The 17,128-nt window shown below is 46.4% G+C and overlaps 1 protein-coding gene across 3 annotated transcripts in view; it reads right to left on the reverse strand.

The window, feature by feature from the left end:
- Positions 1 to 805: 805 nt before the first annotated feature.
- The window catches only part of dpy19l1l (dpy-19-like 1, like (H. sapiens)), a 105,469-nt gene continuing 89,146 nt past the window's right edge, over positions 806 to 17,128 (reverse strand). For all 3 annotated transcript variants that reach the window (XM_072466855.1, XM_072466856.1, XM_072466857.1), the window contains 5 exons: positions 14,771 to 14,890; positions 6,814 to 6,988; positions 4,106 to 4,205; positions 2,178 to 2,303; positions 806 to 1,204 (listed from right to left, as the gene is read on the reverse strand). In XM_072466855.1, coding sequence (XP_072322956.1) covers positions 1,036 to 1,204; positions 2,178 to 2,303; positions 4,106 to 4,205; positions 6,814 to 6,988; positions 14,771 to 14,890 — 690 coding nt within the window. In that variant the 3' untranslated portion in view covers positions 806 to 1,035. The remainder of the gene's footprint in view (positions 1,205 to 2,177; positions 2,304 to 4,105; positions 4,206 to 6,813; positions 6,989 to 14,770; positions 14,891 to 17,128) is intronic.

Here is a 17,128-nt window from a genome sequence, read left to right on the forward strand (position 1 = left end):
TTTCTAATGAATGATCAAACAATTTGCTTCTAAGAGCATTTGTTGCTTACCAATGGCAACTGTGAAAGGTGCTATATAAATGCAAGTTGTATTGCCAGGTGTTGCAAGACATCCCAGTGTTGAACACCTAATGATCAGAATATCGACGTGGTGACGTGTCGCATTCACTCTCTGCACAGTCTGTGCCTTTGGCAGGCTTGAGCTCCGACCCTCCTGTCTCTGCAGCTTGGTGAGATGTGGAAAGAGGAATGTTCTCCTATTGTTCAACATCCACATCCAGAAAAATCAGACCCCCAATTTCCGGGATTTCGGGGGGGGGGGGCAAACATAGTGGTTAGCACTGTTGCTTCACAGCGCCAGGGACCTGCGTTCGATTCCCGGCTTGGGTCACTGTCTGTGTGGGGTCACCACGTTCTCCCCGTGTCTGCTCCGGTTTCCTACGGGTGCTCCGGTTTCCTCCCACAAGTCCGGAAAGACGTGCTTGTTAGGTGAATTGGACATTCTGTATTCTCCCTCCGTGTACCCAAACAGGTGGCGGAGTGTGGCAACTAGGGGATACTCACAGTAACTTCATTGCAGTGTTAATGTAAGTCTACTTGTGACACTATTAAAAGGTATTATAAATGGCAAGAGTTCAGAAAATATAACTCGAGAAATCAAATTAAACCATGCTGGAAACTCAGAAGCAGCCGTGGAGAGAAGGGAGAGAAAATTGAATACAGGCTAGAAGGTACAACTAGAAGGTACAACTAGAAGGTACAGCATTCACTAAAAACATTTGCACAGACAAAACAACAAAATCTCATTTTCTTAACAAAATTTTTATTGAAAATAATCACATATGCATAACTCCATAAAGACATGAAAATTCTGCTTATAAAGAAACACTGACAAAGATTATATTTCTACATTTGTTTTCATCTTCATTCACACCTCCTGTTGCTGTTTACAAGCAATTTGGAATATTTCATCTGCACAGTGATGTTTAACTGGACTCCGCCTCAAAAGCCTCTATTCACCCAAATGACCAGATTTCTATGTCCAGTTGAGACTTTTCTTTATCTTTAAGACTTTGTAAACATCATTCTGAAACACAGGAGTGAAGTGAGGAGCAGGCGACTTGGAAATGACGGAGCACAGGGGGGGTTTCATTGCATTCTGTGCATCTTCCACATCCCAGATTTCTGGCATACTGCACCCCGGCCTGTGTGAAACAGAAATCTGTTAATTAATCCTGCTCGGTGCAACTTATTCAAAATATCATCTTCATTTTGAATTTTGTAATTCAGAATTGGGAGACTCCATATCCAGTGATTGGATGGGTTTATGAGTCAGTCAGTTCCCTCTTATGTTTAATCCCAGTGCCTCAGTTGAGACGGTGAACAGCATCACCATCGTCCTAGCAATGAAGTGGGAGGAGTTATTCATTTCCAGGGTGTGGGACCACTGGATTAAGACGAGATCAGGACCGCCACTAATTTAGCTCACTCACATTACCCTGTATCCCACTAAAGCAGTCATTCCAACAACGACATTGAACTGGGCTATTAGAATGAAACCAGCAAATAAACCAGAAGATTCCGAGTTTAATGAACTGGATATCCAAGTATTTCCACACGGCATTCAACACCATTGCAATGATTCAATCCTCCCCCCATCAGCAACATCCTGCCGATCACAATTAACCAGAAACCTGCACCATCTATTTAAATGCCAGAGATTGACCAACATTTGCTATTGAGAGGTCAGGAGTGTGATGGGACCATCTGCATTTGCCTGTGTGAGTGCAGCTTTCAACAATATTCGGGAAGCTTCACGCCATCCAGGTCAAAGTTGATTACATACCAACCCCAGGAATCCCCTTGGCTGCAGTTTGTAAATAGATCCAGGATGGGAGGTACAGCAATCTAATGCCTGTCCTAAAGTACTTTTAAACAATTTTGATGTTTAAAAGATGTTGCAGAGGATTTTTGTTCATTTGAACCCAAATTCATTAAACATTGGAACTAAATATGATTGAATGTGTTGTACACACAGGCAGAGAACAGTATCTGAACAATAACAGCTGACTCTAGTGGGCTTCCCCAAATTTACAATCAGGTTCAATCAATGAGGAACAACTAAAGAGGAAAATTGAACTGATTCTGATCAGAAATTACTTTAAATCAGACACGTACCTTGTTTTTCTCAAACACCAGGAGTCTTCAAAAATAAAATAGTCCACTCCCAGGCTTATGAGCCCGTTCTTCACTTCCTCCGCTGATTTCCGACTGTACATCGCATACACTTGCTTCGTCCTTTCCCTTTTTGAGGACAAGCAGAGACTTGGATTTATTTTTAGTTTGAACAGAAGTGAGGGGAGCGCAGTATTTCCTGAATGAGAATTTGATTGGGAGAGGGGTGGCAGACAGAGGGTGGGGGGTTCAGACAGGGGAGTGGGAAGGCTGACAAGAAGTGGGGGGGGGGGGGGGGGGGGGGGCAGGAGAGCAGGGGTTGCAGAAAGGGAAGCAGAGGAGGGGCACGGACAGGGTCAGGTTGAGGGATAGAATAGTTTCACTCAAATTCCAGTAATTCAAATCAAATTATAAAGTGAGCTGAACTATAGCAGAATACATGGACAGTGAGGTGTGAATCCTGCAAAGGAAGGTATGAATAACAGACGTTAACCCCTGTAAGAAATGGCTGGTGCGCAAGCTTTCAGAATTTGGGATGGAAGAGGGAGGAGAAGGGTTTCTTGGAGAAAAAGTTCTGGATGGCCGCCATCTTACTGAGGGATGAGAACTGGCAATCGTGTTGTTCGTTCGTCCTTCAGTGACAAAGAAAACCATCTTCATTTGTCACCTAGGCGTTGAGTTGTGCGAGTGAGAAGGTGACTGATAAGTCCCATCTTAGCACAAAAAGTTCTATGGGGCATGACAGTGAGGCTGAGAGGTAATTGGGGGATACTGTTCCCATGGTCTTTATGTGCCTTGGGCTTGTTTTGAGCTGACATTATCTGATGTTCCTTGTGGGCTGATGCGCCATTGGCAATTGCACTACTCTGGCGGAACTGTCCTGGGCAAGGGTCTCCCATGATGCAGTGTCAATTCTGAAGTCCTTGAGCAAGGCTTTCAGGGTATCACTGAAGCGTTTCTATTGGCCACCACAGGAGCATGATCAGTTCTATCATTCACCATTGAGGATTTGCTTTGGGTGTCAGTTTTCAGGCATTCTGGTGACATGTCCAGCCCAGATCAGATCAGTTTTTGTCATAACGTTGTGAAGCTGTTGTCTCTGCTGGTTCTCCCCAGGACCTCAGTGTGTGGGACTGTGTCTTGCCACTTATACATACAATCTACAGTGCAGAAGGAGGCCATTCAGCCCATCGAGTCTGCACCGGCTCTTGGAAAGAGCACCCTACTCAAACCCACACCACCCTATCCCCATAACCCAGTAACCCCACTCAACCAACACTAAGGGCAATTTTGGACACTAAGGGCAATTTAGCATGGCCAATCCACCCAACCTGCACATCTTTGGACTGTGGGAGGAAACCGGAGCATCCGGAGGAAACCTACGCACACACGAGCAGAACGTGCAGACTCTGCACAGACAGTGACCCAGCCGGGAATCGAACTTGGGACCCTGGAGCTGTGAAGCAATTGTGCTAACCACTATGCTACCGTGCTGCCCACTTGATGCTGAGGAGTTTGCAGAGGCAGCAAAGGTGGAAGCTGTTGATCTTCTTAGTGTCGCTGGTAGACAGTCCAGGTCTCACTCGCGTAGAGAAGAGTGGAAAGGAGGATTGCTCAGTAGATCGCGAGCTTGTCTCACAAGTATTGCTCAGTAATGGTGCAGGAGGGATTGATCAGCAGTTATCAGTCAGGAAATGTGAAGTGGGAAAGGTTATAGCAGCAGGAAGTATTTATACAGAATTGGGAGAGTTCATAACTTTATGTTGGGAGTGTGCTGTGGTACCACATTATCGAACTTTGCCAACAGTGGAACACTCCCAGAGCACAATGCCATGGGGATTAATGGAGATTCCATTAATTGCTAAGCAGCTACTGCACGCCTACTATCACATTCTGAAAATGATGCAATGGAGAAGAAAAGAATGACTGACCTCAGGCCTGCATCTTCATAGTGTGGGTGATTTACAATAGGTCGCCCTGTAGACAACTTGATGCTTGCCATTGTAGGCATAGCTCCAGCAAACACAGCATCTGCAATGTGAATGAATGATTGCATTTACTCCTGAACACCTCCAATTTACTGATATCAACCTTTAAAAGGTCATAAATCTCTCGTCAATCTATACACATGCAAACGCAATACGTCACATCTTTCTTTGATCTGCTTCCAAAAAGTACCCAATACAGGTAATGGAGGGGGAAAATGGGCATTCGATGTCTTGTGGGTGGAGAGGCCAATCCCTCAATTTCCTCACTCAACTGAAGGATGAAAGCTTCATTTTCAATTCCAGACAGACGGACACCAACTGGCCAGCTCGCTTTCCTGGACTACAGGACAACTCTAACCCCAGCCCCAATCAAACGGAAGCCTCCATGGCCAGCATCCTCTCTGCTTCCACACATTCCCCTGGTTTATTTTCCCTCCATTGTAAGAATTCACAAATATCACTGTGATCAATCATTATCTATGTTTCACCCGTGGCTCCTCAAAACGGTCTTCCCTTTCCCCCCCAATCTCAAAGACTGGCTCTGTTCTAATATAACACAGCCATGTTAACCTTGGACAGCCGCAAAGATATTTAATCGCAGGGTAGATGTATTAAAGGTTTTTGGAAGAATAGAGGAGCGAATAAAAGTTTCAGTTGGAGCAGCACTGATTCGATCTCCAGCAAATTCTCCCTCATCTTAAACTGCATTTTTTAAGTTTCAACATCCTGGGGGCTACCATTGATCAGAAACTGAACTGGGTCAGCCATATAAATACTGTGGCTACCAGGGCAGGTCAAAGGCTAGGAATCTGTGGCAAGAAACACTTTCTGACCCCCAAAGACTGTCCACCATTTACAAGGCACAAGTCAGGAGTGTGATGGAATACTCTCCACTTGCCTGGATGAGCGCAGCTCCAACAACACTCAAGAAGCTCAACACCATCCAGGCCAAAGCAGCCCACTTGATTGCTCCCCCTTCCACAACATTCAAACCCTTCACCAACGACAAACAGTGGCAGCCGTGTGTACCATCTACGAGATGCACTGCAGCAACTCACCAAGGCTCCTTAGACAACACCTTCCAAACCCATGACCGTCATCATCTAGAAGGGACAAAAACAGCAGATACCTGTGAACCCCACCACCTGGAGGTCCCCCTCTAAGTCACTCACCATCCTGACTTGGAAATATATTGCAGTTCCTTCACTGTCGCTGGGGCAAGATCTTGGACATTTCCTCCCTATCGTACATTGCGGGTGTACCTCCAGCTCAGGGACTGCAGTGGTTCGAGGAGGCAGCTCCCCACCATCTTCTGAAGGGCATTTAGGGATGGGCAACAAATGTTGATCTGGGCGGCGAGGCACACATCCGCAAATTTTAAAAAAAGTTTCTACATTGGAGAAGGGAAAATCAGAAATCTGGCCAAAAGGTTCACAGAATGATGGAGATAAAAATACAGCACACAACTGCTTGCGTGTTGGATCTCAGTCCAAATGTAATTGCGATTGATCGGTGATCCCCCTTTCCCTGCGAGCTGCAGGATCTTTTACACAAAACAGTAGCAGACATGGGTCTATCGCACACAAAATGCCCCTAATGGAATACTGCAATAGATTCTGAATGTCACCTTGCTTGGCCACTCCCTGATCAATGGAAAAGTCACAATGCAATAGGGGATTAAAAGATAAAAGCAATACATTGCAGATGCTGGTAATGTGAAGTCGGTTATAAGGAAAACAATCCAAGTCTATCCAATCTCTCTTCTTAGCTAAAACTCTCCAGCCCGGCAACATTCTGGTAAATCTCCTCTGCACCCTGTCCAGTGGCTATCACATCCCCCCTAGAATGTAGATTCCAGAACTGCTCACAATGCTCTGGCTGTGGCCTAACCAATGTTTTATACAGTTCCAGCATAACCTCCCTGCTCTTAAACTCTACGCCTCGGCTAATAAAGGCAAGTATACCATATGCCTTCTTAACCACTGTATCCTGGTGTATTAAAGAATCTGTTTAGAGGATCTGACAGGGGCACACAGTTAGTGCAGAGCAGTCAGAACTTTATTCTACAATTGGTTATATAATTTACGGGGCAGCACAGTGGAGCAGTGGTTAGCACTGCTGCCTCACGGCGCCGAGGACTTGGGTTCGATCCCAGCCCCGGGTCACTGTCTGTCACATTCTTCCCGTGTCTGCGTGGGCCTCACCCCCACAACCCAAAGATGTGCAGGGTAGGTCGATTGGCCACGCTAAATTGCCCCTTAATTGGAAAAAATTGGGTACTCTTAAAATTTATTTTAAAAAAATAATAGAAAAGTTTATGTAATTCACATACTTAACTGATGGGTACCAGGGAGGTGGAACTCTCCATTCCTAGCGTTAACATCCTTGTTTAATGAGTACAAAATCGCAAGAAAGGAGGTTGCAGAGCTACTGAGCGAGAATCGAATGGCTAGCAACTTACAACATACAGTGCATTTGTTTGGGAGAATTAGATAGATACTCGGAATGGCTCGAGGATCTATAGCAAACTCATCCTAGTGTACATATCGGTTTTCATTTGTAATGGAGATGGTTAAAATAAGAATGTATTCATTGGTATGTAGCCCTGCAAAGGATTATTCACCCACAGAAATAATTGTTATAATACTCACCCTTTTTGGTATTTTCTTTAATCCACTCTAATAATTCCTCTTGAGGAAAGTTGCTGAACTCCCCAATGATGCTCCACTGCTCCTTCAGGTTTATCGCCCCCTGTAAAGCCATTGCGGCCAACATTACGCACACAATTATCTGGTGGTGGGATTTACTCCGAACTCGACTGAATAGCTACCAAAAGGAAGAAGAAACAAAAAGAGGCATGAAACAAACTTTCAATCTATATTATATTATAAACTTTCAATCTAATTGCTTTAACGCGGGTCAGGAAAATACTGAGTAGATGTGAGGGACACACATAGCAGAAACAGAATTCAGAGGTTTGACAAATAAATGCAACTTGTACATCAATACCAACAACGATGGAGCTTTTATACAGAGCCAGTGGTTGAATAAAAGTCCTTTATTTCACAAACCCATTTGAAAAGACAATGAGGGGTCATCACAACCGGAGATGTTAAATCTGTTTCTCACCACAGATGCTGTCTGACTTGGAATATTTCCAGTATATTTTTATTTCTGATTTCCAGCATCTGCAGTATGTTGCTTTTATATAAAAGAACAAGGTTCATTGCGGTACCTCCTGATATTTATTGTGTTATGGAAAACACATGGGGGAAGAATAAAGAGTATAGGAAATAGGAACAGGGGTAGGTCATACAGCCATGGCTGGCTCGATCTTCGACTCATTCCCTGGTCATCTTCCAGAACCCTGCACTTCCTCGTTGATCAAGAATCTGTCTAACTCAGTCTGGAATATATTCAGTGACCCACAGCCTTCACTGCTCTCTAGACAAAACATTCCAAAGACTAATGACCCTTAGAGAAGAAATTCTTCCTTATTTCCATCCTAACTGGGAGACCCCTTATTTTTAAACTGCACCCCCTAGTTCTAGATTCCCACGGTGAGGGAAACATTCTCTCGACAACAGCCTGTCAAGTCCCTTCGGAATGTTATATGTTTCAACGAGATCACCTCTCATTCTCCTAAACTCCAGTGAGTATAGGCCCAACTTGTTCAGTTTTGTACATTCGGCTGATTCCCGGAACGCAGGAATTATCTAGTGAACTGTCATCAATTCAATACCCTTCGCTGAGTAAGGAGACCAAAACTGTACATAGTACCCCAGGTGCAATCTCACCAATTGTACAGCTGTACTGCGACTTCACAATTTGATACTCCATCCCTCAGGCCAACATTCCATTTACCTTCCAAATTACTTGCTGTACCTGCATGTAACCTTTTGGGTTTCATGCACAAGGACACCCAGGTCTATCTGTCAATTTAAATAATATTTAGCTTTTTTATTTTTCCTACCAAAGTGAGCAGCAAATGATTAGAGCTGCTGATATTTTGTTAAGTACTCAATCGAGGATATGTTCCTCCAGTCTGTACCTATCCAGGTACTCAAAGCTACAGCTCACTCTGACTGCAGTGTTGGTGTGAAACAGTGCGACTTTGCACCAACATCGCAGAGTGTGAATGCAGCTAGAATCCAAGCATCAGGACAGACGTTTCCCTGAATCGAAGTTTGTGGAACCTGAGCAGGAGGGAACGTGAGTCCACTTTGCTTCAGAGTAATCGCAGAGCTCGGCACCTCAGCTTTGCACCAATGCCAAATGTTTTTAAGTTTGTATCAGGAGTAAGCTTGTGAAGTATGACAGCACTGTTATAGTGCCCCTAATCTGTCTCATTCTGCAGCATAAAATATAGGACAAGTAACACTGATTTAAGGTGCACAATCTCTACCTGACAATAACATTCAAGATTACATCATAAACACAAGGATTACTTCAGATAATGACAAATTTCAGAATGTTTGCTACTGAATAAATTATTGAAGAATTTTTTTTTTTTTATTAAATATTTTATTGAAAATTTTTGGTCAACCAACACAGTACATTGTGCATCCTTTACACAATATTATAACAGCACAAATAACAATGACCTATTTTATAAACAAAAAATGAATAAATAATAAATAACAAAAATGAAAACTAGCCCTAATTGGCAACTGCCTTGTCACAAGTAACACTCTCCAAAAATATAATTTAACAGTCCAATATATAATTATCTGTGGCAACAACCTATACATACTATACAGTATATATTAACAACCCCGAGAGTCCTTCTGTTTCCTCCTCCCCCCCCCCCCCCTCCCCCGATCCTGGGCTGCTGCTGCTGCCTTATTTTTCCCGTTCCGTCTATCTATCTGCGAGGTATTCGACGAACGGTTGCCACCGCCTGGTGAACCCTTGAGCCGACCCCCTTAGGACGAACTTAATCCGCTCTAGCTTTATAAACCCCGCCATGTCATTTATCCAGGTCTCCACCCCCGGGGGCTTGGGTTCTTTCCACATTAGCAATATCCTGCGCCGGGCTACGAGGGACGCAAAGGCCAAAACATCGGCCTCTCTCGCCTCCTGCACTCCCGGCTCTTGTGCAACCCCAAATATAGCCAACCCCCAGCTTGGTTCGACCCGGACCCCCACTACTTTTGAAAGCACCTTTGTCACCCCCATCCAAAACCCCCGTAGTGCCGGGCATGACCAAAACATATGGGTATGATTCGCTGGGCTTCTCGAGCACCTCGCACACCTATCCTCCACCCCAAAAAATTTACTGAGCCGTGCTCCAGTCATATGTGCCCTGTGTAATACCTTAAACTGAATCAGGCTTAGCCTGGCACACGAGGACGACGAGTTTACCCTGCTTAGGGCATCTGCCCACAGCCCCTCCTCGATCTCCTCCCCCAGCTCTTCTTCCCATTTCCCTTTTAGTTCATCTACCATAGTCTCCCCTTCGTCCCTCATTTCCCTATATATATCTGACACCTTACCATCCCCCACCCATGTCTTTGAGATCACTCTGTCCTGCACCTCTTGTGTCGGGAGCTGCGGGAATTCCCTCACCTGTTGCCTCACAAAAGCCCTCAGTTGCATATACCTGAATGCATTCCCTTGGGGCAACCCATATTTCTCGGTCAGCGCTCCCAGACTCGCGAACTTCCCATCCACAAATAGATCTTTCAGTTGCGTTATTCCTGCTCTTTGCCACATTCCATATCCCCCATCCATTCCCCCCGGGGCAAACCTATGGTTGTTTCTTATCGGGGACCCCCCCAAGGCTCCAGTCTTTCCCCTATGCCGTCTCCACTGTCCCCAAATCTTCAGTGTAGCCACCACCACCGGGCTTGTGGTGTAGTTCCTCGGTGAGAACGGCAATGGGGCTGTCACCATAGCCTGTAGGCTAGTCCCCCTACAGGACGCCCTCTCTAATCTCTTCCACGCCGCTCCCTCCTCCTCTCCCATCCACTTACTCACCATTGAAATATTAGCGGCCCAATAATACTCACTTAGGCTCGGTAGTGCCAGCCCCCCCCTATCCCTGCTACGCTGTAAGAATCCCTTCCTCACTCTCGGGGCCTTCCCGGCCCAGACAAAACCCATGATGCTCTTTTCAATCCTTTTAAAAAAAGCCTTCGTGATCACCACTGGGAGGCACTGAAACACAAAGAGGAATCTCGGGAGGACCACCATCTTAACCGCCTGCAACCTCCCTGCCATTGACAGGGATACCATATACCATCTCTTGAAATCTTCCTCCATCTGTTCCACCAACCGCGTTAAATTTAACCTGTGCAATGTGCCCCAATTCTTAGCTATCTGGATCCCCAGGTAATGAAAGTCCCTTGTTACCTTCCTCAGCGGTAGGTCCTCTATTTCTCTACTCTGCTCCCCTGGATGCACCACAAACAACTCACTTTTCCCCATGTTCAATTTATACCCTGAAAAATCCCCAAACTCCCCAAGTATCCGCATTATTTCTGGCATCCCCTCCGCTGGGTCCGCCACGTATAGTAGCAAATCGTCCGCATACAAAGATACCCGGTGCTCTTCTCCTCCCCTAAGTACTCCCCTCCACTTCTTGGAACCCCTCAACGCTATCGCCAGGGGCTCAATCGCCAGTGCAAACAATAATGGGGACAGAGGGCATCCCTGCCTTGTCCCTCTATGGAGCCGAAAATATGCAGATCCCCGTCCATTCGTGACCACGCTCGCCACTGGGGCCCTATACAACAGCTGCACCCATCTAACATACCCCTCTCCAAAACCAAATCTCCTCAACACCTCCCACAAATAATCCCACTCCACTCTATCAAATGCTTTCTCGGCATCCATCGCCACTACTATCTCCGTTTCTCCCTCTGGTGGGGCCATCATCATTACCCCTAACAACCTCCGTATATTTGTGTTCAGCTGTCTCCCCTTCACAAACCCAGTTTGGTCCTCGTGGACCACCCCCGGGACACATTCCTCTATTCTCATTACCATTACCTTGGCCAGGACCTTGGCATCTACATTTAGGAGGGAAATAGGTCTATAGGACCCGCATTGTAGCGGGTCCTTTTCCTTCTTTAAGAGAAGCGATATCGTTGCTTCAGACATAGTCGGGGGCAGTTGTCCCCTTTCCTTTGCCTCATTAAAGGTCCTCGTCAGTACCGGGGCGAGCAAGTCCACATATTTTCTATAGAATTCGACTGGGAATCCATCCGGTCCCGGGGCCTTTCCCGTCTGCATGCTCCTAATTCCTTTCACCACTTCTTCTACCTCGATCTGTGCTCCCAGTCCCACCCTTTCCTGCTCTTCCACCTTGGGAAATTCCAGCCGATCCAAGAAGCCCATCATTCTCTCCCTCCCATCCGGGGGTTGAGCTTCATATAATTTTTTATAAAATGTCTTGAACACTCCATTCACTCTCTCCGCTCCCCGCTCCATCTCTCCTTCCTCATCCCTCACTCCTCCTATTTCCCTCGCTGCTCCCCTTTTCCTCAATTGGTGTGCCAGCAACCTGCTCGCCTTCTCCCCATATTCGTACTGTACACCCTGTGCCTTCCTCCATTGTGCCTCTGCAGTGCCTGTAGTCAGCAAGTCAAATTCTACATGTAGCCTTTGCCTTTCCCTGTACAGTCCCTCCTCCGGTGATTCCGCATATTGTCTGTCCACCCTCAAAAGTTCTTGCAGCAACCGCTCCCGTTCCTTACTCTCCTGCTTCCCTTTATGTGCCCTTATTGATATCAGCTCCCCTCTAACCACCACCTTCAACGCCTCCCAGACCACTCCCACCTGGACCTCCCCATTATCATTGAGTTCCAAGTACTTTTCAATGCACCCCCTCACCCTTATACACACCCCCTCATCTGCCATTAGTCCATGTCCATTCTCCAGGGTGGGCGCCCTCCTGTTTCCTCCCCTATCTCCAAGTCCACCCAGTGTGGAGCGTGATCCGAAATGGCTATAGCCGTATACTCCGTTCCCCTCACCTTCGGGATCAATGCCCTACCCAGCACAAAAAAGTCTATGCGCGAGTAGACTTTATGGACATAGGAGAAAAACGAGAACTCCTTACTCCTAGGTCTGCTAAATCTCCACGGGTCTACACCTCCCATCTGCTCCATAAAATCTTTAAGCACCTTGGCTGCTGCCGGCCTCCTTCCAGTCCTGGACTTCGACCTATCCAGCCCTGGTTCCAACACCGTATTAAAATCTCCCCCCATTATCAGCTTTCCCATCTCTAGGTCCGGAATGCGTCCTAGCATCCGCCTCATAAAATTGGCATCATCCCAGTTCGGGGCATATACGTTTACCAAAACCACCGTCTCCCCCTGTAGTTTGCCACTCACCATCACGTATCTGCCCCCGTTATCCGCCACTATAGTCTTTGCCTCGAACATTACCCGCTTCCCCACTAATATAGCCACCCCCCTGTTTTTCGCATCTAGCCCCGAATGGAACACCTGCCCCACCCATCCTTTGCGCAGCCTAACCTGGTCTATCGGTTTCAGGTGCGTTTCCTGTAACATAACCACATCTGCCTTAAGTTTCTTAAGGTGTGCGAGTACCCGTGCCCTCTTTATCGGCCCGTTCAGCCCTCTCACGTTCCACGTGATCAGCCGAGTTGGGGGGCTTCCTACCCCCCCCCCCCCCTTGTCGATTAGCCATCACCTTTTTCCAGCTCCTCACCCAGTTCCCACGCAGCTGTATCTCCCCCAGGCGGTGCCCCCCCGCCCATCCTCTCCCATACCAGCTCCCCCCTCTCCCCAGCAGCAGCAACCCAGTAATTCCCCCCTCCCACCCCCCCCCCCCCCGCTAGATCCCCCGCTAGCGTAATTACTCCACCCATGTTGCTTCCAGAAGTCAGCAAACTCTGGCTGACCTCGGCTTCCCCCCGTGACCTCGGCTCGCACCGTGCGACGCCCCCTCCTTCCTGCTTCTCTATTCCCGCCATAATTATCATAGCGCGGGAACCAAGCCCGCGCTTCTCCCTTGGCCCCGCCCCCAATGGCCAACGCCCCATCTCCTCCACCTCCCCTCCTCCCCCCATCACCACCTGTGGGAGAGAGAAAAGTTACCACATCGCAGGATTAGTACATAAAACCCCTCTTTGCCCCCCACATTCGCCCCACCACTTTGTTCGAACATTCTTTTTAATAACCCGCTCATTCCAGTTTTTCTTCCACAATAAAAGTCCACGCTTCATCCGCCGTCTCAAAGTAGTGGTGCCTCCCTCGATATGTGACCCACAGTCTTGCCGGTTGCAGCATTCCGAATTTTATCTTCTTTTTATGAAGCACCGCCTTGGCCCGATTAAAGCTCGCCCTCCTTCTCGCCACCTCCGCACTCCAGTCTTGATAAACGCGGATCACCGCGTTCTCCCATTTACTGCTCCGAGTTTTCTTCGCCCATCTAAGGACCATTTCTCTATCCTTAAAACGGAGGAATCTCACCACTATGGCTCTGGGAATTTCTCCTGCTCTCGGTCCTCGCGCCATCACTCGGTATGCTCCCTCCACCTCCAACGGTCCTGCCGGGGCCTCCGCTCCCATTAACGAGTGCAGCATCGTGCTCACATATGCCCCGACGTTCGCTCCCTCCACACCTTCAGGAAGACCAAGAATCCTCAGGTTGTTCCTCCTTGCGTTGTTTTCCAGTGCCTCCAACCTTTCCACACATCGTTTCTGATGTGCCTCCTGCGTCTCCGTCTTCACCACCAGGCCCTGTATATCGTCCTCATTCTCGGCTGCCTTTGCCTTCACGACCCGAAGCTCCCGCTCCTGGGTCTTTTGTTCCTCCTTTAGCCCTTCGATCGCCTGTAGTATCGGGGCCAACAGCTCTTTCTTCATTTCCTTTTTTATCTCTTCCACACAGCATTTCAAGAACTCTTGTTGTTCAGGGCCCCATGTTAAACTGCCACCTTCCGACGCCATCTTGGTTTTTGCTTGCCTTCCTTGCCGCTGTTCTAAAGGATCCACTGCAATCCGGCCACTTTCTCCTCCTTTTTTCATCCGTATCCAGGGGGGATTCCCTTCTGGTTTACCGCACAGTGTTTTTAGCCGTCAAAATTGCCGTTGGGGCTCCTATCAAGAGCCCAAAAGTCCGTTTCACAGGGAGCTGCAAAAACGTGCGACTCAGCTGGTCATCGCCGCACCCGGAAGTCTATTGAAGAATTTATATTGCAATCTTGAATATTTAAATCCAAATGGAACTAAATAAATCTCAACATCAGAGGCTGCTATTTGGTTCTCATTGGAATTCCACAATGACACTGCGTCCTCTAATCTCATGTACCATTCTTCCCCTGGACACTTCCCCAAATTGCACAGAATCTACCCGATTAAATAACCATATTGAAATCAGTCAGTCATATCCTAAACTTCTTTTTAAATTCCACTGCATTCTGAATGGGCAGTGTCAGCAAAGAACTTCCCAATGACACAAACGGGAATTGCAGATTTGAAACTGAAACACGCAAGGTTGAAAGTTTGTTTTAGCTGTACCAATATAGTGCAGCGACTTACACCTCGCTGACACATAACTAGGTTTAGGAGCTGAACTCAACAAGTGTGGGTCGAAGTAAGAACGTTCAGCTCCATTAATGAAGCTTCACCATACCTGTCTGGAGCAAATCAGAGAAGCCATGATGCACATATGAGGAGTGAGGAAAAGTTTAAGTCTCATGATGAGAGTGGCCAGGACAACAAATGCCACCAACTGCAAAGCATGATAGACCAGCTGTAGAGACAGAAACAAGAGACACACATTATGTACTTTCGATCAATCAGCAACAGGTTAGGACAATTTCAAATATTTACAAGTTGTCCAATATATCTGATCTGGAAAGAGGGCCTGAAATTCCAGGGTCACCACTCTGTACTAGAAGTGAATCATATAGCAGGACCTCAGCCCCCAGATTGAAGTCGACTCCATCTCAAATCCCCAGGAAGATCATTTTAGTATTTGGGAAGGGCCGATTGGGCAGCAGAAATCAAAGCCGTTCCCTGTTGCTACATCAAGGACCAAGAGAGACTCTTTGGCTGAATGCTCAATCTATTTGTTTTCTATTTCGACCCAAAGGAAAAATAGAACTTGGCTTCTAATAACAGCTGATTTCCTCTGGAATTGATCACAAGACATTGGAGAAGTAGCCATTCGGCCCATCGAGTCTGCTCCGCCATTCAATGAGGTCATGGCTGATCTGATATAATCCTCAACTCCACTTTCCAGCCTTATCCCCATTACCCTCGATTCTGTTACTGATGATTTCTGCCTTGAGATGCTTAATGATCCAGCCTCCACAGTTCTCAGCTGTAAAGAACTCCATAGGGGCTTTTCACAGTAATTTCATTGAAGCCTACTTGTGACAGTAAGTTATTAAAAACACAAGATTCACTACCCTCATTTCTACTCTTAGAGAAGAAATTCCTCATCTCGGTCTGAAATGGGTGACCCCTTACTCTGAGATTCTGCCCTCTGGTCCTAGACACTCCCACAAGGGGAAACATCCTCTCAGCATCTATCCTGTCAAACCCACTGAGAATCCGAATGTCTCAATAAGGTCACCTCTCATTCTTCTAAACACCAATGAGTACAGGCCCAATCTACTTAATCTTTTTGATTTGATTTATTATTGTCACATGTATCAGTATACAGTGAAAAGTGTTGTTTCTTGCATGCTGTACAGACAATGCATACCGCAGGGAAGGAAGGAATCTCCCCTCATACGAAAATCCCTCCAAATCTGGGATCAACCTAGTGAACCTTCTTTGGACTGCCTCCAATGTCAGGATATCTTCCCTCAGATAAGGGGGTCCCAACTGTTCACAATATTCCAGCTGTGGTCGAACGAGAGCCTTGTATCATTTTAGCAGGACTTTGCTATTTTTATACTCCGTTCCCTTTGAAATAAAGGCCAACATTCCATTTCCCAATTACCTGCTGAATTTGCATTCTGGCTTTATGTGTGATTTATGCACGAGGACCCCCATATCCCACTGTGCTGCAGCTTTCTGCAATCTCTCTCGATTTAAATAATATTCAGCTCCTTTATTCTTCCTACCAAAGTGCAGAACTTCACATTTTCCTACATTATAATCCATCTGCCAGGTTCCCCCCCCCCCCCCCCACACACCTAACCTGTCTCTGTCTCTCTGTTGACTCTTTGTGTCATCCTCACCATTTGGCTTCCCACCTATTGTTGTGTCATCCAGAAACTTGTCAGTAGCACATTTACTTCCCTCGTCCAGGTCACTAATGGATATTGTGAATAATTATGGCCCCAGCACTGATCCCAGTGTCACTCCACTAGTTACAGGTTGCCACCCTGAAAATGCCCCTCTTATCCCAGTTCTGTCTTCTATCAGTTAGCCAATCCACTATCCAGGCTAATATACTACCCATGACACCATGGGCTCTGATCTTATTGAATAGCCTTTTGTGTGATACTTTATCGACTGCTTTTTAGAAACCTCAGTATATTATATCTACTGGTTCCCCTTTATCTATCCTGCTCATTATCTCAAAAGAATTCTAATAAATTTGTCAGGTATGATTCCCACGTCATGAAGCCATGCTGACTCTGCTTGATTATATTATGTATTTCTAAATGCTCTGCTAGTACATCCTTTATAATGGACTCTAACATTTCCCCAATGACAGAAGTTAAGTTGACTGGCCTACAGTTACCTATTTTTTGTCCCTCTTTTTTTTTTTTGAATAAAGGTGTTACATTGACAATTTTCCAATCCTCTGGGACTTTTCCAGAATTTAAGGAGTCTTGGAAGATTACTAGCAGCATCCACTCTCTCTGTAGCTATTTCCTTTAATATCCTGGGATGCAACATACCAGGTCCAGGGGACCTATCGGCCTTTAGTCCCATTAGTTTCCCCAATATTTGTTCCCGAGAGATCATTGTTGTATTTATTTCCTCCCCCACTTCTGTCCCTTAATTATTTATTGTTGGAATGTTATTA

Source organism: Scyliorhinus torazame, chromosome 11, assembly GCF_047496885.1.
Source record: "Scyliorhinus torazame isolate Kashiwa2021f chromosome 11, sScyTor2.1, whole genome shotgun sequence".
Lineage (NCBI taxonomy): Eukaryota > Metazoa > Chordata > Chondrichthyes > Carcharhiniformes > Scyliorhinidae > Scyliorhinus > Scyliorhinus torazame.